This window comes from Delphinus delphis, chromosome 17, assembly GCF_949987515.2.
Source record: "Delphinus delphis chromosome 17, mDelDel1.2, whole genome shotgun sequence".
NCBI lineage: Eukaryota > Metazoa > Chordata > Mammalia > Artiodactyla > Delphinidae > Delphinus > Delphinus delphis.
In genome coordinates this window covers 38,892,780-38,920,674 of record NC_082699.1, presented here as the reverse complement: position 1 = coordinate 38,920,674, position 27,895 = coordinate 38,892,780, and the positions used below count along the sequence as shown (strand labels likewise).

Here is a 27,895-nt window from a genome sequence, read left to right as displayed (position 1 = left end):
AAAGCCATCGTTTGGACGCCCTTCAGTCCATTCACATTTGAGCCCCGAATGGCACTAGCGATCTCTTTTCCCAGAGCCAAGTCTTGAGATCATCTTTGGTAACATTGCAGTTCATCACATACGGGCTAGCTACGACGCCTGATGTGAAAGTTTGCTTCTCAGTTTGCGGTTTCGCTCAGCTCCTGCCTCCCGCAGATTGGCTCTCGTCTGCTCTAGCGGCAGCATGAATCTCCTCACTGCAAAGCTGAAATTCCAATTTTGTTCCAACGCAACTGTCACAACACCCTGAAGCAAGCTGTTAAACCACATCTTCGGGCAGGTGCAGCTCCCAGGTTAGGTTTAAGAACACTGAAATCCCTCCTTGTGAACCAGCCCAGTTGCTTCCTTCTCTGGACAAGAGTGTGCTTCTCAGGCAGGTCAGCCTCACCAAAGAGAAACACAGTGCAGCCAGGAACACGTTGGACCAGATTCTCAGCAAGGCTTCTAGCCACAGCTCCACACTCTTCCACTCCAACACCAGAGAGAGGGTAAATGGGAATCGGGTCCACTGCTCCCAGGCAAGGATGGATCCCCTCCTGCACCTCCATATCAATTGACTGGAAGGCCTCCAGGCAGGCAGCCAGAATGGAATTGCGTAACTCAGCAAGAGAAGCTGCTATTGTAATGTCTTATGTGTTGCACCTTTTTTTTTTTTTTTTTTTTTTGCAGTACGCGGGCCTCTCACTGTTGTGGCCTCTCCCATTGCGGAGCACAGGCTCCGGTCGCGCAGGCTCAGCGGCCATGGCTCACGGGCCCAGCCGCTCCGCGGCATGTGGGATCCTCCCGGACTGGGGCACGAACCCGTGTCCCCTGCATCGGCATGCGGACTCTCAACCACTGCGCCACCAGGGAAGCTCTGTTGCACTCTTGATCAGAAAATATATTGAGCACTGATACCTCAGGATGTTTCTGTCCATTTTTTTTTCAAGAAAAGCTGCTTTCGCTGCGTTCTCAACAATGTATTTTCTTCTGGCTTCTGAAATGTTTCATAAACAGGCAGCCAAACGGAGCCCCAGTCTGTGTCCTGCGCACACACCACCGTTAGCACTTTTAGGGCGGCAGAGGCTCTCCGGGGAGGTCGTAGTGCGAGGTCTGGGCAGACACCGGCGCTGGGACCCCCTGTGCGGTCCCGCCCAGGTTCTGGTGTGGAGTGGCCCAGACCCACGTGGGCCGAAGGGTAACCAGAGGGACTCGCTGAGGGCCCCGGGAGACTCCAGCAGGGGGATCAGCGTCCGCGGGCGGCGGGGCCCGGAGCGAGGGGCGGCCGGCGGCGGCGCTGCCCCGGGCCCGCCTCCAGCCTGCGACCACGCCGGCCGCTCCGCGGTTTGGGGGGACGCACCTGCGGGGGCGGAGGACGTCGCTGTAAGATAGCCTCTTTTTTCTATGTAATGTGTGAGATATAGCTTATATATCATAAGATCTACCCTTTTGTTTTTTTGTTTGTTTGTTTTTGTTTTTGCGTACGCGGGCCTCTCACTGTTGTGGCCTCTCCCGTTGTGGAGCACAGGCTCCGGACGCGCAGGCTCAGTGGCCATGGCTCACGGGCCCAGCCGCTCCGCGGCATGTGGGATCTTCCCGGACCAGGGCACGAACCCGTGTCCCCTGCATCGGCAGGTGGACTCTCAACCACTGCGCCACCAAGGAAGCCCTACCGTTTTAAAATGTCCAATTCAGTGGTTTTTAATATGTCACAAAAATGTACAACCACCACCACTATCTGATCCCAGAACACTTTCACCAGCCTCAAAGAAACCCTGTACCAACTAGCGGTCACCCCCTATTCTCCTCTCCTCCCAGCCCCTGGCAAGCACTAATCGACTTGCAGTCTCTAGAGATTTCCTTTACAGACATTTCCTATAAATGGAATCATGTAACATGTGACCTTTTGTGTATAATTTCTTTTACTTAGCATAATGTTTTCAAGGTTCATCCATATTGTAGCAGGTATTAGTACTTTTTTCCTTTTTTATGGCTGATTAATAACCCATTGTATGAATATAATACATTTTGAATATCCAGTTATCATTTAACGGACATTTATGGCTATTATAATGCTATTATGGACATTCATGTACAATTTTTGTGAGGATATGTGTTTTCCATTCTCTTGGATATATACCTAGGAGTAAAATTTCTGGGACATAGTTAATTCACTTTTTAACTTTTTAAATAACTGCAAATCTGTTCTGCAAAACAATTGAACCATTTTACATTCCCACCAGCATTGTATAAGTGTTCTGATTTCTCCACATCCTTGCCAACACTTGTTACTTATCTGTTTCTTTATTGTATTGATAGCTATCCTAGTGGAGTAAAGTGATATTTCTCTGTGGTTTGGGTTTGCATTTCCCTAATGACTAATGTTAATATCTTTTAATGTGCCTATTGGCTATTTGTATATCTTCTTTGGAGAACTGTCTGTTCAAATCCTTTACCTCTTTTTAAATTGAATTATTTGTCTTTTTATTGTTGTAAGAGCTCTTTATATATTCTGCATAAAGTTCCTTATCATACACATGATTTGCAAATATTTTCTCACGTTCTATAGGTTACTTTTCACTTTCTTGATAGTTCATTTGAAGCACAAAACTTTTAATTTTGATGAAGTTCAATTTATTTTCTTTTTTGTTTGTGCTTTTGCTATAACATCTAAAAAACTCTTGCCTCAGCCAGAGTCACAAAGATTTATCTTCTCAGTTTTATAGTATTAACTCTTAACATTTATGCCTTTGGTCTATTTTTAGTTAATTTTTGTGCATGATACGAGAGGTAGGGATCTAACTTCATTCTTTTGCATGTGGATATCCAGTTGTTCCAGCACCATTTGTTGAAAACACTATTTTTCCCCATTGAATTATCTTAGCACCTTTGTCAGAAATTAATTTGACCATAAATACAAAAGTTTATTTCTGTACTCCTGATTTTGAATCCATTGATCTATATGTCTGTCCTTATGCCAGTGCCACACTCTCTAGAATACTGTAGCTTTGTAGAAAATTTTGAAATCAGGCAGTGTTAAGTCTCCCAACTTTGTTCTTCTTTTTCAAGATTGTTTTGGTTATTCTGGGCCTTATACATTTTTATATAAACTTTAGGATCATCGTGTCAATTCTACAAACAAGACAAAATAATTTTGATAGGGATTGTGTTGAATTAGTATCTCAACTTGGAGAATAGTACTATCTTAACAATATTAAGTTTTTCAAGTTTTGAGCACGGGATGTTTTTTCCATTTATTTAGATCTTCTTTAATTTCTTTCAACAATGTTTCATAGTTTTCAGTTTACAAATCTTGTATTTCTTTGGTTAAATTTATTCTGAAGTATGTTATTCCTTTTAATCCTATTGTAAATGGAATTATTTTCTTAACATCATTTTCAGATTTCTTTTTGCTAGTGTATAGAAATACAGTTGATTTTTTTTTTTTTTTTTGGTATATTGATCTTTTATCTTGCAACCTTACTGGACTTGTTTATTTGCTGTAAAACTTTTTTATATTCCTTAGGATTTTCCATATGTAAGATCATGTCATCTGTGAATAGAGATACTTTTACTCATTTCTTTCCAATCTGTATGACTTTTATTTCTTTCTCTTGCCTAGGATTTCAAGTACAATGTTATATAGAAGTGACAAGATTGGGCATCATTATCTTGTTCCTGATCACATAGGGAAAGCTTTCAGTCTTTCACCATTATGTATAATATTAGCTGTGGGTTTTTCTTAGATGCCCTTTATTAGGTTGAGGAAGTTACCTTCTATTCCTACTTCGTTGTGTATTTTTTTATCATGAAAGGATGCTGGATTTTGTCAAATGATTATCTGCCTCTCTAGAGATACTCATCTGGTTTCGTCCTTTATTCTATTAATATGGGGTATTAAATTAATTGATTTTCATATGTTGAACCAGCCTTGTATTCTAAGATAAATTCCACTTGGTCATGATATATAATTCTTTTTATATGTTGCTGGATTCAGTTTGCTAGTATTCTATTGAAAACTTTTGCATCTATATTTATGAGATATTGCTCTGTAGTTTTATTTTGTTATTTTTTTTTTCTGTTTTGCATATAAGGATGACGCTAGCCTCATAGAATAAGTTGGGAAGTATTCCATACTCTTCTACTTTTTGGAAGCATTTGTGAAGGTTTGATGTTAATTCTCCCATACTTGTTAGGTAGAATTCACCAGTGAAGTTACCTGGTCCTGGGCTTTACTTTGTGGGAATTTTTTTGATTACTAACTCAAGCTCTTTAGTTGTTATAGTTCTATTCAGACTTTCTACTTATTCTTTGGTCAGTTTTGGTAGTTTTTAATCTAAGAATTCATCCATTTCACTTAGGTTGTCTGATTTGTGGGAAAACAATTGCTTATAGTATTCTATTTCATCCTTTTTATCTCTGTAAGTTTGGTAGTACTGTCCCCTCTTACATTCCTGATTTTAGTTGTTTGATTCTTGTGTTTTTTAAAAAAAATATTTATTTGTTTATTTTGGCTGTGCTGGGTCTTAGTTTTGGCATTCGGGATCTTTTTTTTTAGTTGCGGTGCGCGGGCTTCTTAGTTGCGGCATGTGGACTTCTTAGTAGTGGTATGCATGCGAGATCTAGTTCTCTGACCAGGGATCAAATCCAGACCCTCTGCATTGGGAGCAGGGAGTCTTACCCACTGGACCACCAGGGAAGTCCCTCTTGTGTCTATTTTTTTCTTGGTAAATCCAATTGAAGATTTGTCCATTTTGTTGATCTTTTCAAAAGACCAACTTTTGGTTTTGCTGATTTTCTCCTTTGCTTTTGTATTCTCCATTTTATTAATTTCCACTCTAATTTTTATTTCCTTCTGCTTGCTTTGGGTTAGTTTATTCATCTTCTTCTAGTCTCTTAAGGTAGAAGATTACTGATTTGACATTTTCTTCTTTTATAGGCATTTACAGCTATAGACTTGCCTCCATGTACTGCTTAATCTGTATCCCATAAAGTTTGGTATGCTGTGTTTTCATTTTCATTCATCTAAAAGTGTGTTCTAATTTCCCTTTTAATTTCCTCTTTGACCTATTGGTTATTAGAGTGTATTGTTATTTCCATATATTTGTGATTTTCCCACATTTCCTGTTATTTGGTTTTAGTTTCTCCATTGTGGTTAGAGAACATATTTTGTATGACTTCAATGATTTAAATTTATTGAAACTTGTTTTGTGATCTATCATATGATCTAGCCTGGAGAATGTTTAATGTATATTTAAGAAGAATGTGTGTTAGGATTTTGTTGGATGGAGTGTTCCATAGATGTCTGTTAGCTTCTGGTTGGTTTACAGTGTTGTTCAAGTCTTCTATTTTCTTGTTGATCGTCTGTCTGTTTGTTATATTCATTATTGAAAGTGAAGTTTTCAAGTCACCAACTATTATTGTTGAATTGTATATTTTATCTTCAATTCTGTCAGTTTTTGCTTCATGTATTTTGGGGTCTGTTGGTAGGTGCATATATGTTTATAATTGTTATAGAATCTTGAGGGATTGACCCTTGTATCAGTATAGAATATCCTTCTTTTCTCTAGTAATAATTTTTATCTTAAAGTTTGTTTGTTTGAATAGTAGTATAGCTTAATTTCACCCTCATTTTGAAGGATAGTTTTGTTGCATATACAATTCTTAGTTGGCAGTCTTTTTCTTTCAGCACTTTGAGTATGTCATTTCACTGTCTTCTGGCCTCCATGAGAAATCAGCTGTTCAGTTTATTGAGGATCCTTTGTATGTGATGAGTCTCTGCACTTCCAAATTCTCTTTTTTTTTTTTGTGGTACACGAGCCTCTCACTGTTGTGGCCTCTCCCATTGCAGAGCACAGGCTCAGGTCTTGCAGGTTCAGTGGCCATGGCTCACAGGCCTAGCCGCTCCACGGCATGGGGGATCTTCCCGGACCGGGACATGAACCTGTGTCCCCTGCATCGGCAGGTGGACTCTCAACCACTGCACCACCAGGGAAGCCCTTTTTGTTTTTTTTTAAATAAATTTATATATTTTTATTTATTTATTTTTGGTTGCATTGGGTCTCCATTGCTGCATGCAGGCTTCTTCTGGTTGCGGCGAGTGGGGGCTACTCTTCATTGCAGTGTGCAGGCTTCTCATTGCAGTGGCTTCTCTTGTTGTGGAGCATGGGATCTAGGTGCATGGGCTTCAGTAATTGTGTCACGCAGCTCAGTAGTTGTGGCTCACAGGTTCTAGAGCACAGGCTCAGTAGTTGTGGCACATGGGCTCCACGGCACATGGGATCTTCCTGGACCAAGGATCGAACCCATGTTCCCTGCATTAGCAGGTGGATTCTTAACCACTGCACCACCAGAAAAGTCCCTGTTTGTTTGTTTTGTGTTTTATTATGATGAGTCTAAGTTTGAGTCTCTTTGAATTTATTGTATTTCAAGTTCAGTGAACTTCTTGGAAGCATAGATTAATGTTTTTCTCAAATTTGGGAAGTTTTTGATTAGTATTTCTTCAAAAAATCTTTCTGCCCCTTTCACTCTTTCCTTTTCTTCTATGCCTCTCATTATGCATGTTTGCTTGATGATGTTCCATTTGTCTCTAGGGTTCTGTTAATATTTCTTCTTTCTTTCTGTCAGGGTGGATAACCTCAATTGATCTATTATCAAATTCACAAATTCTTCTCCTGCTAGCTAAGACTTACTGTTGGGCCTTTTCTAATGAATTTTTCATTTCAGTTATTATGCTTTTCAACTCTAGAATTCTTATTTGTTTTCTTAAAAAATAATTTCCATGTCTTTATTTATATTCTCTATTTGGTGAGACATTGTTATCATACTTTAGTTCTTTAGAGATAGTTTCCTTTTGTTTTTGAACCTGTTTAAAATAGTTAATTTAAAATCCTATTTAGTAAGTCTAACATCTAGACTTCCTTGGGGACAGTTTCTGTTGACTGCGATTTTTCCTTCATATGGGCCTTACTTTTCTTTTATTTGCATGTCTCACAATCATTTGTTGAAAACTGGACTTTATAAATAATATGATGTGGCAACACCAGAAATCATATCCCATTGTCTTCCCAGGATTTGTTGTTGTTGCTGTTTGTTTGTTTAATGACTTTCCTGAATTAATTCTGTAAAGTCTGTATTCTTTGCCATATGTAGCCACTGATGTCTGTTTGGTTAGCTTAGTGTTCAGCTAATGATTGAATTAAGATTTCCTTACAAGCCTAGAATCAATAAGTCTTCCAACCTTTGCCAATAGGCTCTGTGTACTTGTTGGGTACATCTTCAAAGATGTGGCAAACAGTTTACAACTCTGCATTAGCCTTTACTTCCTGCTTGCACAGCACCTCAAGGTCAGTCAGAGGTGAGAGATTAGGGCCTTCTAAGGTTTTTCCTGGGCATGTGCACAGCTCTACTTATGAATGTGGCCTTTTAGACTCCCAGGAATCTATTGGAGATTTTTGATGTTCCCCTGGCCCCTGCAAGGGACATCTCATTCTCAAGCTTTACCTTTTAAGTGTTTTAGTTAAAGTCTTATTTGCATCAACTGCTATCACTGTCTCAGGCAGCTGCAGTGTTAAGCAACTGCTGATGATTATTTTCAACAGATTCCCCAGGAAGAAAATTGTTTGCAGTGAGTGAGCTCTGAGTTGGGTCAAATAAAGACAAGCTGCATGAATAGGTATTTCCAGGGAGCTTCCAGATAGGTTAGATAATATCAGTTCTTTGGGGACAGGACTTCTGGGAAACTCCAAACTCCAAACTCCTTCTACCCCCTACATAGTACCATGGTTGTGAGGCTGTTGGTTTTCAAGGCCACTGCATATCCTGAGAAAGGATGATGGAATTAGGGCAAGTCAAAGCAACTACAAAGCTTGCTTCTAACTGATAGTCAGTAATTTTCTTAAATAAACAATCCTTGGGTTTTGCAAGCCACAGTTCTACCCATGTAACACATCAGCTGTTTGTTTTTTTTTTTAAATTCCATTTCTTGCCAACCGACATGAATACACTTGGTACTGTTACAATCATTATCTAGACTTACTCATGTTCTCCTTTTGTTACTTTACACCATATCATTGTTCTTTTGCTGATTCATAATTTATAGAATGAACATTTTAATGCTTAAAATTCATTAAGTTTATGTGTTATATAATTTTATACCTTTCTTTTTTTGACCATTTAGGAGTTTTCAACTTTGCCAGTATTGTAGGCTACTATACTACAAGCATGCAGTTTATTGTTTAAAAAATATTTCCTTAGAATAAATTCTATTTAGTAATATTTGCTATCAAAGGCTACAAACATTTTATGCCTCAAGTTATTTCCAAAAGGATTATACTAATTTATATTTTCATCAATAATATGTGTGTTTATTTACATCCTTTACAACATTGACTACTAGTTTTTATTTTTTAAATATATAAAAATATATTAGGGGCTTCCCTGGTGGCGCAGTGGTTGAGAGTCCGCTTGCCGATGCAGGGGACACGGGTTCGTGCCCCGGTCTGGGAAGATCCCACATGCCGTGGAGCGGCTAGGCCCGTGAGCCATGGCCACTGAGCCTGCGCGTCCGGAGCCTGTGCTCCGCAACGGGAGAGGCCACAACAGTGAGAAGCTCGCGTACCGCAAAAAAAAAAAAAAAAAATATATATATATATATATATAATTATTAATGAGGTTGAACAACTTTTACATCTGCTTTATTTTATGTGAATTTTCTATTCTTGTGGTCTTAAAAGTATTATAGCTATCCCATGAATAATCATTGGTATTTTCTTTACTTCTGAAAAAGTGAGATTGTCATATAGAACTTTATCAATTAAAGCCACTTTTAAGTTGTTTTCCTTAATATTAAAATGTCTTTTAATCTTTGTCACAATTTGTAGAAGTACTAAATGACATCTTTTTTATCCCAGCAATGAAGCTACCCTTTTTAATGTTACTTAAAAGCTAGTAGTATTATAGCTTTCTGATATTCCCAGAAAAATCTCATCTAACTTTAGCTACAATTTAAAGCATCTATTGGCTTTCGTCAATGTAGTGAATTATGTCACATATTGTTTCTTGAGGAAAATGTATTTTGAATGTACATAGCTAACGTTCAAGCAGACTTTTAGAATGTATCACTTTAAAAGCTTAGAATTTCTTATTTTAGTGATTGTACAAATGAAAACGTTACCTGAAATTGGTGACTTACTACAAATTCTACAACATTGTTTTTCCTTACAACCTAATCTAATGTTTGCTTTTCCCCAGTTTAAGGCCAGTCCTCTTGCTGTGACTTTCAAACTAACTGGGGAGACAGATGACATATTTCAGATACAACCAGATGGACTTCTGTATTACAGCAAAGCCCTGGACAGGGAAACAAGAGCTGTTCACAAACTCCAGGTGAACTGAGACCAGACACTAACTCTAATCTCTCTGAGCACTCTTTGTCCTGGAAATATCACTGGCACCTTCTTTCCTAGCACAGAATCCTGTTTCAGCTCTCCTGACGCTAATGACATGCTTTGCAAATCTCATTTGTCTTTTTAAATTTTATTTTATTTTTTAACCACTAGAGAGGCGTGTGGCAAAGGTATCCTCTTTTTTAGGCTTTATGACCAGAGTAACCCAATTTATATTGCTAAGGCTCTTAGATGGCATTACTCATCAAAATGAGTGGAAACCTGGATGGCACATGGATCAAAACTAGCCAGTACTTCTCTGCTATTACACTGGTGTCTGCCTATGGCTGTTGGGTGGTCTCTGGACCCACAAAGAAGGTGGCAGTGGTACTAGATGGAGCTCCTTTGCGCCTTGCAAGAAGCAGAAGTAATCAATGACCAAAGTCAGAGGCTGCCTAGAGAGACCCTTCTCTCTCTCTTTCCCCCTTAGTTTTCATGGTTTGTATCTCTATCTGAATGATAGAGAGCTAATTGTGGGGAAAAGAGCAAGCCAAAAGCTTTCTGTTTAAATTTTACTACTGGCTCTGCAGATCAACCACTAAAATGCCTCTGTAACAGGACATATTTTCATACCCTCAAGGGTCAAAGTGTTCTTATTTTACTGATTCCAGCTATTTAGAAAAAAAGCATGTCCAGTGTCCAGCCAACCTCACTGCTGGAAAAACACAGTCATGATTAGATTGATTTAACTGATAGGGCCTCTATTTTAGCAGCTCCCAATTTGGGCTCTTATGGGTGTCTTTCTCCCCTGTAGTGACCAGGTTATTGGTTATTTGGGCTCTAATTTCTTTCAAGTGACTTTTGAGTGTGTGATATGAGGTCCAGACTCACCAAGGAGGTTTCCTTTTCCTGTCAACATCAGGTCTCAGCCCTGGATGCTCACGGCAATACAGTGGAGGGCCCGGTCCCCATCACCATAGAAGTGAAGGACATCAACGACAATCGACCTGTGTTTCTCCAGTCAAAGTATGAAGGCTCAGTAAGGCAGAATTCTCGCCCAGGTAATAGGCAGGAGCCTGGAGATATCTGTGGAAAGATGCAAGTGTAACAGGCAGAGGGGCAGATTTGTGTGGCTAACATGTGTAACTAGCATTCATTAAGGACTTACCATCTTATTTAAATTTTATTTATCTTATTTAAACTTCACAGCAATCCTCTGGGAGTTGTTTTATTATCCCCACTGCTCTAGGACGCAACATCTCAACGTTGGCACTATGGACATCTTGGGCCTGATAATTCTTTTTTTGTTAGGGGCTGTTCTGTGCATTATAGGATGTTAGCAGCATCCCTGACATCTATCAATGCAGATGCCAGGAGCAACACTTCCCTTCCAAATTGTGACAGCAAAGATGTCTTCAGACATCGCCAAATGTCCCCTGGGGGGCAAAATCACCCCTAGTTAAGAATCACCATTTTAGGGTGAGAATTTAGAATACCTTACAGCTTTAGAACACTCTAGAACACCTGGAAAGGTAAGCTTACTCTCCCACATCCTCCCAGAAATCCACATTCTCATGGTCACTGCTGGCTTCCAGTTCTTTTTCTTCTCTGACTTCAGCTCCTAGCTATGACTCATCCCTTCACTCTTTTACTTTTCATTTCTACAAAAGCCCCTCATCAAAGCATAGGTGTGTGTGGCAGGCTTTACTGAAGATTTAGAGGAATGAAGGAGCATCATGTCATAACAGTGCACAAAATAAACATGAATATTAGACTGTGAGTTCTCAGAAAGACTTTTGGCCATTTCCATCAACTCACTGTCAAACTTCCCTCTGTGTCACTTAATCACTATCTCTCACTCTTCTATGCCCACTTCCAATAACTCAGGAAGAATATTCCTTCCACTTTATTATGTGGAGCAATTTCACGTGTCTCTGTCCCTGAGGTTACATACCAAAGGCTCACCACTAAACTCTGCCAAGTAATAATCTTCCAGGTCTTATTCTTTACCAATAGGGTTTTCCAGTTCAGTGATTCTCAAACTTTTTGGTCTCAGGCCCCTTGTATTCTCATAAAAACTATTGTGGACTCCAAGAAACTTTTGGTTATATCCAGTGGTGTGCTAGTAAATTTTAATAGCTGTCTCTCTGGGGAGAAAAAACCCTGATTTGTAGAATTTGTCAATTTCTGTGGTATAAGTACTCTCACCATAACCTATTTTAAGCTACCACTGGTGTTAATAATTGGCTCACAAAATTTCTGAAAATTCAACTAGGTCTCACAAGTTGACTCCAATACGTCACTGGTTATATCTATCAATATTTATTGTATTTGAAATTAAAACTGAGAAATTAAAAAATATTTATTTAGTGATTGATTTAAAGTAATAAGCATATTTTAATAAAAACAACTATTTTCAAAGACAAAAGGAATGTTAAGAAGAATGGCATTGTTTTAATCTTTGCACCTCTCTTTAATGTCTGGATTAATTGAGAACAGTTGGATTCTCATTCCTGTTTCTGCATTCATTTTGTTGCCATATGCTGTTTTGGTTGAAACATTTAAAGAAAAACTCTCCTTACACAGTGTTAATAGTGTAATAACGCTTCAGATAATTGTGGATATTCTTTGATACTAGACCAAAACTCAACAAGTGGTGGTTTCTTAAATGTTATTTTCAATGTAGAATCTGAAACCATATTAATGCCTTTTTTTGGATACTCCTTTATGCTAAAATCCATCAAATTATGTTTTTTGTTTTTTTTTTTTTTTTTTTTTTTTGCGGTGCGCGGGCCTCTCATCGCTGTGGCCTCTCCCGTTGCCGAGCACAGGCTCCGGACGCGCAGGCTCAGCAGCCATGGCTCACGGGCCCAGCCGCTCCGCGGCATGTGGGATCTTCCCGGACAGGGGCATGAACCCGCGTCCCCCACATCGGCAGGCGGACTCTCAACCACTGCGCCACCGGGGAAGCCCTTATGTTGTGATTTGAATGGGTCTTTCACACATGTATGACCCTAAAAACAGTCTCGAAGACCTCTAGAAGTCCCTGGACCATACTTTAAGAAACCTCATCCTAGAGGAAACGGGCAGAATAAAGAATTATTTCACCACTGATATGAATTATGACACCTTCCTCCATTCTATTTCTGCCTCTCAGAAGGCAAATGTGTCTGTGGTTGGTTTGGGTTTCAATTAATATCTTTTTTTTCTGGGTACATTTTGTTAAACAGGAAAGCCCTTTATGTATGTCAATGCTACAGACTTGGATGATCCAGCCACACCCAACGGCCAGCTTATTTATAAAATTATCATGCAGCTTCCCAAGGTCAACAATGTCATGTACTTTCAGATCAACAACAAAACGGGGGCAATTTCACTTACTCTAGCAGGTAAGTTAAGTGATGTCCTCATATGACTCTCTGAGGCAGTTAAAAGGACCTAGATCTGTATTACCTTCAGAGACATTTGCTTTTCTTTTCTCTCCTACTTCCCATAGGATCCCAGGACCTGGATCCTTTGAAGAATCCTTCCTACAAGCTGGTGGTCTCAGTGGAGGACATGGGAGGCCAGAATGAGCATTCCTTTAGTGACACCACGTCTGTGGATATTATGGTGAAGGAGAATATTTGGAAAACACCAGAACCAGTGGAGATTGAAGAAAATTCAACTAATCCTTACCCCATTAAAATCACTCAGGTAGTGCCCAAGGAATGCCTAGAGCCTACCCAGTCAATCAGCACTCACATTGTGGGGGCCCACCCTCATGGTCTTCACTGACATTTCTGCATAGCGTCATTATGAAGCAAACTAAATAGACAAGGTCTCTGGCCCCAAGTCTCTGGAGTTTGCCATCATGGGTAAACTCTGGACTTTACAACTTGGATTCAGATATATATATGTGTATATATATATATATATATATATATATATATATATATATGAGTTTTAAAAGAGAACTTCACTCACCTTCACCTTCCAAGTAGATAATACTGTTGTTCCCTGTCAGGAGTGTAGGATATGGCTGCCCTAGAGTGGGCTGTAGATGGTACATGTACATGATTCAAATTTGGGGCTGCAAATTATTTTTGAAAGGCTGTTTCTTATTCCTTTGGGAAAAATCTCTATGCGAAAGACTCAACCCATCACAGGCTGAGGAACAGAGATAAGACTGGTCAAGTGTGAAAGCTGAGTAGATGACCTTTACCTTTGGAGCCCACCCCTGCCAACTCCATCTCCTGTGGGTACCTCTCCCCTCCATTCACCCTCCCCCGGTCCCACCTCTATGGCTGGTGTTCATCCTGAGCCCCCTCCTCTTTCTTTAGCTCCTGGAAATCCACTCTGGGGTTCACCCAGATCTGATCTTTTCTGGAAGATCAGGAAGTTTCTTGATGCAAAAGCTGTGAGTTAGGTGGGAGAGTACTGGATTTGGAAGCAGATAAACTCTTATGAGCCCCAACTTCTCACCAATAAAATGGGGATAATAACAGATCTTTGGGTTGTTGTGGAAATTAATTAGTATCTGTGGAAGTGAATAAAAGGTATTAACGTTATGAAGGAGTTGTAGTCTGTAGTAGCCCTAATTATTTTTAGATGACACTGTTGTTGTTAAGGGGTCCTGGAATGGCCTATCCCACCATATCTATTGTCTAACTTAAAAGGATTTTTATTTATTAAACATTGAATTAATGAATTTCACCTTCAGAGGAAAAAACAAAAAGAATGAAAGCAAGAAATATTCTGCTTTACCAGCTAAGAAACTATGTCAGGACTCTTTACCGTGAGAATTTCAGATTGGGTTCCTTTACTAAAGTCTTCCTGTTTATTGTTTAGGTTACCTTCATAAGGATTTGTAAATGCTAAAAAGAACACATACGCTTGTTTTCACTTAGGGCTGTCAAAGAAAAGAAAATCTAAAGAGCCACACCCAATACCTAGGCCTGGGGAAGGTACTTTGTGTGGCTTGAAACTGAATAAGAGTGGAGGGGGACAGCTCAAGAGAGAACTTAGGCTGAATTTTTAGGACATCAAAGGAGCTCGCTTACAACTAAGAACATGGTTTTTGTCTTGGGCAGAGGGTGTGCTTAAATAACTAGAAAGGGATACCCTTCCCAAGCTGGTTTGAGAGAATAGTTTAGTGTGGAAATTTCAAATGGCTGTAAGACTAGAGGCAAGTCACTTAATTTTTGTGCCCTAGTTTCCCCATTTATAAGGTGGGGATAACAATAGTCTCTACCTCATGGGGCTGTTTGAGGATTTAATGAGATAACATATAAAAGTGTTTAGAATTATGTCTGGAATGGGGTAAAACCCTCAGTACGTGTTGTTATTAGTACTAGACTATCAGATAGGCCAGGCTCTGTCTGTAGCAAGTAGACAGGTCTTAGTATTGAGTTTACTGATTTTTTTTTCAAACACCTTTATTGGAGTATAATTGCTTTACAATGTCGTGTTAGTTTCTGCTGTATAACAAAGTGAATCAGCTATATTCACTTATATCCCCATATCCCCTCCCTCTTACACCTCCCTCCCACCCTCCCTATCCCACCCTTCCACAGTGGTCACAGAGCACCGAGCTGATCTCCCTGTGCTATGCGGCTGCTTCCAACTAGCTATCTATTTTACATTTGGTAGTGTATATATGTCCATGCCACTCTCTCACTTCGTCCCAGCTTACCCTTCCCCCTCTCCGTGTCCTCAAGTCCATTCTCTATGTCTGTGTCTTTCCTGTCCTGCCCCTAGGTTCATCAGAACCATTTTTTTTCTTAGATTCCATATACATGTGTTAGGTATGGAATTTGTTTTTCTCTTTCTGACTTACATCATTCTGTATGACAGTCTCTAGGTCTATCCACCTCGCTACAAATAACTCAATTTCATTTCTTTTTATGGCTGAGTAATATTCCATTGTATATATGTGCCACATCTTCTTTATCCATTCATCTATCAATGGACACTTTGGTTGCTTCCATGTCCTGGCTATTGTAAATAGTGCTTCAATGAATATTGTGGTACATGTCTCTTTTTGAATTATGGTTTTCTCAGGGTATATGCCCAGTAGTGGGATTGCTGGGTTATATGGTAGTTCTATTTTTAGTTTTTTAAGGAACCTCCATACTGTTCTCCATAGTGGCTGTATCAATTTACATTCCCACCAACAATGCAGGAGGGTTCCCTTTTTACCATACCCTTTCCAGCATTTATTGTTTCTAGATATTTTGATGATGGCCATTCTGACCAGTGTGATGTGATACCTCATTGTGGTTTTGATTTGCATTTCTCTAATTATTAGTGATGTTGAGCATTCTTTCACGTGTTTGTTGGCAATCTGTATGTCTTCTTTGGAGAAATGTCTATTTAGGTCTTCTGCCCATTTTCAGATTGGGTTGTTTATTGTTTTGATATTGAGCTGCATGAGCTGCTTGTATATTTTGGAGATTAATCCTTTGTCAGTTGCTTGGTTTGCAATATTTTCTCCCATTCTGAGGGTTGTCTTTTCATCTTGTTTGTGGTTTCCTTTCCCATTTGTTTATTTTTGTTTTTATTTCCATTTCTCTAGGAGGTGGGTCAAAAAGGATCTTGCTGTGATTTATGTCATAGAGTATTCTGCCTATGTTTTCCTCTAAGAGTTTTATAGTGTCTGGCCTTACATTTAGGTCTTTAATCCACTTTGAGTTTATTTTTGTGTATGGTGTTAGGAAGTGTTCTAATTTAATTCTTTTACGTGTAGTAGTCCAGTTTTCCCAGCACCACTTTATTGATTTTTTTTGCCAAGTTGTTTACAAAACAACTCTAGGAGTTGGTAAATATTCTTTGTTTTGAAAAAGTAATTAATGAGTTAATTTATTTCTTTTTGGCTGCATTGGGTCTTCGTTGCTGCACGTGGGCTTTTCTCTAGTTGTGGTGAGTAGGGGCTGCTCTTCGTTGCGGTGCGCGGGCTTCACATTGAGTAGGCTTCTTTTTTTGTGGAGCATGGGTTCTAGGTGCGTGGGCTTCAGTAGTTGTGGCTTGTGGGCTGTAGAGTGCAGGCTCAGTAGTTGTGGTGCGTGGGCTTCGTTGCTCCACAGCATGTGGGATCTTCCCTCATCAGGGATCGAACCCGTGTCACCTGCATTGGCAGGCGGATTCTTAACCATTGTGCACCCAGGGAAGTCTGTTGGCAAATATTCTTATCCCTGAAGTCTTTAAGACTAAAGACTTAAGGGAGGAATGTTCTTTATTTATGTGTCATTTGTCTTGCTTAAATAATAGCATGGTGAAGAACTGAAAGTGTCTCATCATCTTCACTGGTGAGTTCTGGGAGCTTGTTGTCCATCATGGCTTAGTGCTCAGATAACGTCGCTACTAAATACATTTTGTTTCTTAAATTGGTGTTTCATGACATGAAATCTTCACATTCAGACTTCCAAAAGAACAACCCACAAACTCTTTAGAGGGTTCACAAAGAATTGCTTTAGAGAAGAAAAATACCCCTATATGCTTATTTGGAGCAATATAACTTAGTACAAAGGAGAAAAAGGCGGAGGGATTATTTTAAGCTGAAAATGTAATTTAGTAGTTATAAGAAACCACAGACATCTAAACAAGGTTGTCAGAAATTTCAAATCGAGAACCAGAAAATTGTTTATTTCCTTTCCAGTTCTCTCTGTCCGGATGTATCTTTCCTGACAATTCACTTTGGGCCCTGTAGGTGCGGTGGAACGAACCAGGTGCACTATATTCATTAGTGGAAGAGGGGAAGCCATCAAAATTCCCATTTTTAATTGACCAGGAAGGAGATATCTATGTGACTCAGCCCTTGGACCGAGAAGAAAAGGATGCGGTGAGTAAAATTAGTAGGAGTTTCACAGGTGATGAGATCCTGGGCTCATGGATATCTGAGAGCAGAAACAATTTTACTTAACACCCAGCCCCCCACCAATATCCCCCAAACTGTGTTCTGAAGCTCAGTGCATTATTGCTCTCAGAGACATGATAATACCCTCACAAATTCAGCCCATTTTATATTTTCTCATTTCCCAATGCTAAGCGAATTGATGATAAGGGGATAAATGAAATAGCATTGAAATCGTTGTTTTCTCTGCCTTTTAAAGGGGATGATGAAGGACTCATGTCTTAACTCTGATCTCGTTGTAGTATGTTTTTTATGCGGTTGCAAGGGATGAGCATAGCAAACCACTCGCATTGCCACTGAAAATTCAAGTGAAAGTTAAAGACATAAATGATAATCCACCTATATGTCCATCTACAGTGACTGTACTTGAGGTCCAGGAGAATGAACAAATAGGTAAGAAACTGTGTATCTGTCCTCCCTATGTTAACTCTGTAATCCCTTTCTCCTCTTTGTCAAGTAAACGGTGGGCAGGTAAACCTGATTGGGGATCAGTGGTCCATGCCCGGCACAGCATAGAGGTAGACTAGACTTTGGGACTCACATAGTATTTAATTTCAAGCAATATCTGGGAAGAGTTTTTCAAAATTGGACATTTTATAACTACTACTCATACTCCTAGCACCGTTACTGCCACTACTATTACTACTACTACTACCACCCTTACCACTACCACTAGCACTGTAACCATTTACACCAGTATCCTGTATACATGTATAAGGTTATCTCTTTGCAAGGTTTTTTTTTAGATTTTATTTATTTATTTATTTATTTATTGGCTGCGTTGGGTCTTCCATTGCTGTGCGCCGGCTTCCTCTAGTTACAGCGAGCGGGGGCTGGTCTTGGTTGTGGTGTGAGGGCTTTTCATTGCAGTGGCTTTTCTTGTTGTGGAGCACAGGCTCTAGGCACACAGGCTCCAGTAGTTGTGGCACACGGGCCTTAGTAGTTGTGACTCATGGGCTCAAGAGCACAGGCTCAGTAGTTGTGGTGCACGGGCTTAGTTGCTCGGCGGCATGTAGGATCTTCCTGGACCAGGGATCGAACCCGTGTCCCCTGCATTGGCAGGCAGATTCTATTTTTTTTTTTATAATTCATCTATTTTATTTATTTTTGGCTGCAATGGATCTCCGTTGGTGCGCGCGGGCCCTCTCCAGTTGTGGAGAGCATGGGCCACTCTTCATTGCGGTGCACATGCCTATTGTGGTGGCTTCTCTGGTTGCGGAGCACAGGCTCCAGGCTCACGGGCTTCAGTAGTTGTGGCACGCGGGCTCAGCAGTCGTGGCACACAGGCTCAGTAGCTCCGCGGCACATGGGATCCTCCCAGACCAGGGCCCGAACCTGCGTCTCCCGCATTGGCGGGCGGATTCTTAACCACTGCGCCACCAGGGAAGCCCCTGCAAGGTTTCTCCATAGATTCTTATTTGCCTTCAACAAACTCAGTGACAGGTAAAATCCCATCAAACTTGCTAAATAATTTAAACAAACATTCACACCCAATGTCAGATATCCTGCAATTGACCCTTGATTGTCCCTCTCTAGGAAGCTGATAATAGCTCATGAGGCTGGAAGATGAAGTTCAAATCCTATCTGTTTTTGACCTTTTGTTCTTGACCTGTTTTGTTTCCTTGTACTGTGCCAGGATAGCTTTAGTTTTGTACAGGGACGACTACTATTACAGCACTGTGATTTCTGGGAGTTTTATGACTTTGCTGGATTTGGGACACCTATTGTCTATTACCCCTTGGTGTTGAGCCCATTGGCTGAGCGGGCTGGCATTGCTTGAAGTGTTTTTGTCTGTTTCGTGTACGTTTCAGGGCTTACAGGGTTAGCAGGCTCTCATGACTACCATTCCCAGGGCTTGGCTGCCCTTGTAGGCAGATCCTCACCTGCCTTATGGGCATTCTCATCATTTTCTTTTGATCTCTTTACTCTTCTTACCACACACTTTTCACACAGTGGGTGCTGTCTTGGTGGACACTGCTCACATGGCCTGCTTGCTCAATGCTCACTTTTTTTCCTTCTTGCTGTCAAGAGTCATATGTAGGCTATCTATTGTCACTGTGTTCTGCTTAGGTCTTCTGTTTTTCATTTATTCCAGTTATTCTTACAATGGGAAGTATTAAACGACAGTTTGAAGGATTTCAGTTAATTTTAAGGAAGAATCTTCTGAAGTGACAGTGGAGTAACAATGAAATGTGTGACAATAGCCAAGAAACACCTATGGCATCACCCTTTTTGAAAATATGGGATGGTCTGTGATGCTGGATGAAGGCAGAAGATCTTTGAAGACCTTTGTAGATGATACCTCAAGTCTCTTTGCACAGGGCCTAACATTTAGTGTATCAGTCACCCATGTTGCATAACAAATTGTCCCCAAATTTAGCAGCTTAAAACAGCAAACATTTATTATCTCACAGTTTCTGGAAGTCAGGAATCTGGATATGGGGTGCATGCCTTTGATTCAGAATCTGGATGTGAGGTGAGTGCCTTTGATTCAGAGAGAGAGAGAAAGAGAAAGGGAGAGAGCTCAAAAAATGGCAAGTAAGATGGAAGTCAGGGGCTTCCCTGGTGGCGCAGTGGTTGAGAGTCCACCTGCTGATGCAGGGGACATGGGTTTGTGCCCCAGTCGGGGAGGATCCCACATGCCACGGAGCAGCTGGGCCCGTGACCCATGGCCGCTGAGCCTGCACGTCCGGAGCCTGTGCTCCACAATGGGAGAGGACACAGTGAGAGGCCCGTGTACCTCAAAAAAAAAAAAAAAAAAAAAAAAAAAGATGGAAGTCAGTCTTCTTATAACTAATCTTGGAAGTAATATCCCATACTTTTGCTATATTCATTAGAAATGAGTCACTAGGCCCAGTTCGCGCTCAAAAGGAGGAGGTTACACCAAGGCATCAATATCAGGGCTGGGGGGATTGCTGGGAGCCACCATAGAGGCTGCCTACCTTATTTGGGAGGAGGACAGTACTAGTTTTCTGAAGCTGCTGAGGATGTCATTGTTGGTAAAACAAATTGTTCAGGGATGCTGCATGCTCTTTGCATCTCCAAAAGTGAGAATTTATTTTGTAACAATATTTCACAAAGTCTTGAATTATGGACTTAATGGACCAGGAATTCTTATAAATCAACACAGATTGAGTCTATTCTCTATATGTAGCCCAAAGGAGTACAAAAAATGTCTCTGCCTTTTGGGGTCTTACTGTCTAGCTCAATAAAATACTCAATTATTCCTTAGTATATTTATATTCTCCTGTTTGGTGTCTTATATTGGCCAGAATCTTGTGGGACTCATGTCCCCAAGTCTCAGCAATAACAACATTAATTCTGAAATCCCACCTGCTACCAAGACCTTTGTGTTCATACAGGAACTTCATCCTCTCGTAAAAGCCCCACCTCCCTATTTCTGAGTGCCCCAAGAGTTGCTGTATGTACCTCTGAATCAGTTCGGGCTGCCACTTGTTCCTGGCCTTTGTCACTCAGGGACACTTCTTTGACTCCTGGCTCATTCATAAGTTCTCTGCTCCCACTGAGTGGTGTCTCCTACTGGAATTTCCCTGTCACTGACGTCAACAGTCTTCACGGTGCCTCTGACAGCTGGAGGTTTCCTCCGTGGTGAGAGAAGGACGGTGTCCTCTGTGTTATGCTCACTTGCTGGGGGGAAAGGTCCAGAGCAGGGCTGCTCAGACACCAAACAATCACAGAAGTTAGCAAGACACTCTTTCATTCCAACACACAGATGCTTTTCTCACAAGGGCAGATGCATGTTCCAAAGGTGACTCGGTTGTGTGTGAAAGCGGAAATGGCAGCAGCTGCAACACTAGATACGCGTTCTCTTCTGCTACCCATGTTGCCCCGCCTCCCCAGCCCATGAGACACGTCTGCACGTGCCAGCTCCATTATAGACATAACATAGGTACTTCCATTCCTCCCCTCACAAACGCTCTAAATCTCCCTGTAAATCAGTAGATGCAAAGTAACATGGGAAAGGGGATGAAACCGACCTCCGCAAGTGGGGAATACATATTCAAGTTTTAGGCCTCACATGGGATTCTGGCTGTGTGTAGAGAAACCCACAATTCCCATTTCACAGAGCAAGATGACCCAGCACCTATCAGAACTCAGCCAGACCTGGGTGGAGCACTGAGTCAGAGCCGGACTTCTGGAACTCCCTGGACTGAGACGTCAACAGAAATAAAACTCAGGACCATAAACTGCAGCAAGGCAGAGACGATTCCTGCTCTCCGTCCCGTGCCCGTCTTTATCTTTGGGGTGGAGTCAGTCTCTGCCATTTTTCCAGGAAGTTACTTAGAAGTAACCACGGTTGGCTTGTCCTTGTTAAGTTTTACCATTTGCCTTGTGTATTAGTGTCTGAGGGTGGCCGTAACAAATTACCACAGACTTGGTGACTTAAAACAACAGAAATTTATTTGCTAGGAGTTCTGGAGACTAGAAGTCTGAAATCAAGGTGCCAGCTAGGGGAGAATTCTTCCTTGCCTCTTCTGGCTCCTTGTGGCTCCTTGGCTGCTGTGGCAGCATCGCTGCGGTCTCTGCGCTCTCTTCACATGGCCTCCTCCTCCGCGGGCATCTCTGTGTCTTCTCTTCCTCTTACAAGAACGCCCATCACTGGATTTAAGGCCCACTCCAAATCCAGGATGAGGGACTTCCCTGGTGGTGTAGTGGTTAAGAATCCGCCTGCCAATGCAGGGGACATAGGTTCGATCCCTGGTCCGGGGAGATCCCACATGTTGCGGAGCCATTAAGCCATGTGCCACAACTACTGAGCTTGTGCTCTAGAGCCTGCGAACCACAACTACTGAGCCTATGTGCCATAATTATTGAAGCCCGTGTGCCTAGAACCTGTGCTCTGCAACAAGAGAAGCCACTGCAATGAGAAGCCCACACACTGCAATGAAGAGTAGCCCCCTCTTGCCACAACTAGAGAAAGCCCGTGCACAGCAAGAAGACCTAACATAGCCAAAAGTAAATTAAAAAGAAAAAAGCAAATCCAGGATGATTTCATCTCAAGATCCTGAACTGTGTCCTCCCAAAATTCATATGGTGAAGTCCTAACCTCCAGCAACTTAAAGGGTGACTATTATTTAGAGATAGGGTCTTTAAAGAGGTAATTAAGTTAAAATGATGTCATTAGTGTGGGTCTTAAGCCAATATGACTGGTGTCCTTCTAAGAAGAAAAAATCTGGATAGATACAAGTACGGGGGAAGACCATGTGAAAACACATGCACCAGACAGCTATCTACAAGCCAAGGAGAAAGGTCTCAGAAGAAATCAACCCTGCTGACACCTTGATCTCAGACCTCTAGTGTCCAGAAACTGTGAGAAAATAAGTTCCTGTTGTTAAAGCCATCCAGTTTTTGGTACTTAGTTATGGTGCCCCTAGCAGACAAAGACACTTCTCCACACACTGTACTACTGAAAGGGTTAGAAGAACCAACATCGATCTAAGAACTTTAGTCTGCTACTCAAAGTTACTTCCAGTGCTTTCTAGGAACCTGATTCTTTGGTGAAATCATTTTTTAACAGAGTAAAAAGAGCCTATAATGGATGGGTTTCCTTCTTTTCTTCTCTTCAGGGAACAGTATTGGAACACTTATTGCTCATGACATGGATGAAGAAAACACTATCAACAGTGTTTTAGGATACAGAATTGTGGATCAAACCCCCAAAGTTCCTAGAGATGGACTCTTCCTGGTCCAAGCCTACTCAGGAATGTTCCAGTTAGCCTTGCAGTCCTTGCGGAAGCGAGACACTCCGCAGTACAACTTGACAGTAGAGGTGTCTGACAAAGGTTAGTATCACCTTCCCTGTGTCAAGAGTGATAACACTTGTTTTCTTTCTAGTTGTGATTTGCTAGGCTGCTCTGATGCCTGGGTGTATTACAGAAGGATGCTGTTTAAGGGTTCTTGCTTCCTATGTAAAACACAGCACAGAGGCAGCAGGTCCAACATGGTATGGCCAGAGTGGCAGCTTAGGCAACATTATTACGTTGGTTCCCTGAGAAGAAGATGCCCAAGAGGGAATTAAATATATAAGGATTTTATTAGGGGAATTGCCTATGAGAAAAAACGGGGAGGGATACAGAGAAGGCTGGGAGAGCCATCAGACCTCAATACAAGCCGGACGCTGAGTGAAGGAGAGAAGGAAGGACAGTGGTGGGAGCACCATAGACCACTAAGCAGTCAAAGGGAAGCTCAGCAAGGTCATTAGGGGTCCAAAGTTGGCCGTGGAAGGAGTCTGTGATCTCCAAAACAGGCCTACCTTAACCTGCCGGCCTTGCTCTGTCACTGGCTTGGGCCAGCCAATGGGAAGCAAGGCCTTGGTGCAAATGTGGTGATGGGTTTCAGAGCAAGGTGGCATGTTGTCAATTAAGATCCCTGGTGTTAGGGGTTGGCAAGGCACGTTGTCATGGCCACCATGGTCACAAACAATAAAATTAGTTGTATTTCCCAAGTCTCCCTTTCAGACTCAAAGGATTCTACTGTATGACAGTGAAGGAAAAATGTATCGTTTGGGAAGTTTTGTCTTCTTATATTAGCTTCTAGGCTGCCATTTGACAGTATCTGGAGACATTCTTCCTTAACGCCTTATACAATTTCAAAACAAATGGTTTTTAATCTTTGTTAAGTCGTGAGACCCTTTGAGGATCTGATGGAAACTATGAATTCCTCAACAAATGTACACATTATCAACAAATTACACAGACACACAAACTTACATGAACTCAGGGACAGGCTTATTTTAAGATCATTAATACTCCTAGGCTAAGAATCGTTCTTTAACTGGCACTGAATCTTAGATTACCAAATAGTTCAGTAATTGTTATGCTACGAGAGAGAGATTATACAGGTGTGCTGAAGTAAAGAGCACCATCTCATACTGTGCTTCACATTTTTTTGTTCATTCCACAGTTGCTTAGATACTGAAGAGAGCTGGGGTTTAGCAGGCCCCCGAAGCAGAATGTTTGAGACGTAGTGATTAGGCAAATATTGAGGGCCTAACATAATGTCTAGCATTATGTTAAGAGGTACAACAGAAGTGGGTATAATAAATCATCCCTGCCCATGATGAGCTGACAACCTCACACCATTAGCCAGCCATTCTTTCAGCAGTTATTGAGCAGTTACCGTGATTGAGGCACCATTCAAGGTACTGGGGATACACAAATGAATAAGACCCCGTGTCTGTCCTCAAGGAGCATTTGTGGTAGAGGAGATGGACATGGGAATAAATAAATTGTAAGAAATATGTACAAGGTAGCCCATGAAGGCAATGAGGGACTCATTGGAGAGGTAGAGAGCTGATAAAGCTTTCTGGAAGAGGTGTCATTGCTCTGAACTTTGATGGATGAATATGACAAGTTACGAAATAGTGTAAAGGCTTACAGAGGAGAAGAAAGCCCATGTGAAAATGCACGGGGACCTGAAGCAGTTTGAGGCTGCAAGAGCATCAGATTACAAATTGTCTATGTACCTGAGTACATCTATAGACTATATGGACCAGATTATACAGTATATTTATATATAACTATATATGTGTATTGATGGAGTTAAACATCCAGTTGCGTACTGTAGAAAATTAGACTGGTAGGCGGTAATTAACATAGTTTTACCTAAAATCAGGGAAGGTCTGTTAGCCAGGAGGTCCACTGCTGGCCCAAATAAGGTTTGTGCAGAGCAGGGAGCCAGTGAGTTCAGGCCCTGGGACCTCCTGAAATCTTCAGCCATTCTTGCTGTCTACAAATGTTCTGGGGACTGGACCCAACTTGAGTTAACATCCACTTATTTGTAATACTGTTATTATTAGATTACATGCCTGGCTTTGTGTCCAGTGCGTCGAGCACAAGCTTTAGAGCTAGGCTGTGTGAGTATATTTGTCAGGATCCCAGCAGGAAACAGACAGCCCCCTCGAAAGAAGTAACCAAAAAGTGTTTAGAGAGGGGATTATTTGTAAAGGCTGGGGGTAGGGGTTATGGGAAACCAACAGGGGGTGTGAAGCACAATGGCAGCCTTCCTTACCTGAAGGTGAGAAGGGATGAGGGAAGGTAACATCCCCCTGAAGGAACAAAGCCTGTTCCTGTGACTATAGAAGAGGCTGCTGGCAGTGGGGAACTAGACCCTGACCCTGTTCCTCCTGCCCTTCCTTAGATCTCCTGCCAGTGCTACCACTGGTGGAACCCAACTTCTACCCAGAGGGCCAGGATGCCCACTGATGCAGTTCCTAAGGTCAGCCTCCAGGGCACAAAGCAGGGTGAAGGGCGGAGAGTGGACAGAGAGGGAAAAGGAATACATGGATTTGAATTCTGGCTTGAACACTAGTTAGTTGTATGACCTTGGTCAGGTCACCAACTTCTCTGTCCTTTGGCTTCCTCATTTGTGAACTCAAATGATGTGTGTGAACTCATCATGTGTGTGAACTCATTTGAGTGTGAACTCAAACTCAAATGAGAATGATAATTGTACCTACGTCATGGAGTTAGAATGAAGATGAAATTAGTCATGGAAGCAAAGCATTTAATATGGTGCCTGGTACATAAAGAGTGCTAACAATGTCAGTTAGGACGAGAACCTTGGCTCTGTTACAATCTACATTTTCTAGATAAACTGACTACTGCACAGAGATTTTGAGTGACATTCCCAAGCTCTCACACGTCTGATAAGTAGCAGAGAAAGAATTTGAACAGTGGGGTTCCAAAGCCCAGAGTCTTAGCCTTTGTATAATATACTACTTCATAGATAGAACAATGGAAACCCCAACAAAAAACCTATCATGTTGGTTCTCACTGTGGATATTTCCCTGGGGATCCCATCCCCACCTGTACTCCATGCTCATCTTGGACCTAGGTTGAACCTGCTGTCTCTCACTAGGTCTCTGAATTGTCAAACCCACCCCTCAAAGCCTATGCCATCTCCTAGAGTTCTATGAGCTACCTCTGCCTCTGTAGGCTGGGCAGCCAGGCCTTTTGAAGGGGCCTAATTGTACCTTTCCTCCCTCACTTGGGCCTTCCCTTTAGGGGGGGCAGAAGGGATACAGGACGGTAAGTGCTGGAAGTGTTCAGAGTAGGAAAGACAACCCTCTGGGATGCTCAAAGAAGTCTTTCTAGAAGGATAGTTTTGTACTGGGCTTTGAAGGAAGTTTCACTAGCCAGAAAAGAGAGGCTGCTTCACAGAAAAGAAGGCATCTTGCTCGGGGACAAGCCTTACTGAGGAGGGGGCAGGTAGAGGGAGTGGGAAGCCCAGGGGAGCCTCTCGTGGGGTTTTCTTCAGCCCTTGGTGACCTGCTTATGGGTGCAGGTGGGGAGCAGAGAATCCTCTCACCACACAAATCGCATGTCAATAGTAAAATTGTGGCTATGGCCGTCACTTTACTTGCCAACTGTTTTTCTTGCAGATTTCTGATTCTTATGCATAATTTTCAATGAAAATTTCTGTGATGTGACTTTGATTTTCAGATTTCAAGACCCTCTGCTTTGTGCAGATCAACGTTATTGATATCAATGATCAGATCCCCATCTTTGAAAAATCAGATGTGAGTAGTTATCACCTTGCTTTTTCTTTACTTTGTTCATATTTACCTGACCCCTACTTCTGGAATAAAGACACAAACAGTAGTTCAGGAAAATGCCAGACTTAATATCTTAGTCGATGCACTGGTACCAAACTCGAACACCATCTTCAGTGGAACTCTTCAGGGAACAGTAACATTCACGGTTATAGTATCTGGAAGCATCTGGGTTTTTTATTAAAAACTTTTGCCAACAGCTCATTTATTTCAAGGACTGCTTGGAAGCTACAACCAGTGTGTAGCAGGACAATAAATAGATTACTGCTAGGTCTCAAACAAGCATGTGTAGTCAGAGTTTAAAATTTTGAATATTGCCAATTTAAACTCATTTTGTAATTATTGGATAAGAGAAAAGGGGAAGAAAAAACGAATCTCTGGTTTATGCCAAAAACTGTGCCCAAGACATCTGCAGGAATTAGAATTGGGAAAAAAGAGCAGGAGAAAAATGATCAGTTGAGTATATCAAGAAGAATTCAAGTTAACTTATTATTAATGTGGGGGTAGTTTGATCGATGCTTCCCTTAAAATGGACGCCTCTATTTATTTATTCTGGAGAAGAGAGAAGCCCTTTTGGCTATATTGTTACGTTTGAAGTCAGTTTATGAGGCGGCCCAGAGCCTTGTGACGATGTTCGTAAGTCACAATAGGGATAAGGCAGTGACAAAGAACGGGAATTGATTTATGGGAGGGTTTGAGGAGGTAAAAAGTGTGACAATATAACTTGTAGAGTAGGCACTGAGGTTAAGCAAGCGTGAGAGTAAGAGCCTGTTTCTACTCTGCCTCCATTCTCTTGGGCATTTGATCCTTTCTGTGTGTTGTAGTTTCCTTGCATTACATCTAGACGGTGTTTTTAGATTGAGGGTAAGGGTCTTGCATTGGGAATCTCAGAGCTTGGAAAGGCAAACTGGGCCTTAGAAAGGTGAGTCCACTTCTTTCATTGCCGTGGTCCTTTCCTGGACCCTGCCTGTTACCATCTTCATGATCATCATGCCAAGAGACATGATCTGGGGGATTTTCAGCGGA

At 41.5% G+C, this 27,895-nt stretch overlaps 1 protein-coding gene and 1 pseudogene across 1 annotated transcript in view; one reads left to right on the top strand and one right to left on the bottom strand.

The window, feature by feature from the left end:
* Nucleotides 1-275: 275 nt before the first annotated feature.
* LOC132440334 (uncharacterized) lies at nucleotides 276-1,454 on the bottom strand (annotated as a pseudogene).
* Nucleotides 1,455-12,736: 11,282 nt separating this feature from the next.
* CDH17 (cadherin 17) overlaps nucleotides 12,737-27,895 on the top strand; it is a 54,657-nt gene continuing 39,498 nt past the window's right edge. Inside the window, 5 exon segments of the mRNA XM_060035214.1 lie at nucleotides 12,737-12,793; nucleotides 17,092-17,223; nucleotides 17,538-17,688; nucleotides 22,884-23,099; nucleotides 26,760-26,836. Of these exon segments, the coding sequence (XP_059891197.1) occupies nucleotides 12,737-12,793; nucleotides 17,092-17,223; nucleotides 17,538-17,688; nucleotides 22,884-23,099; nucleotides 26,760-26,836 (633 nt within the window).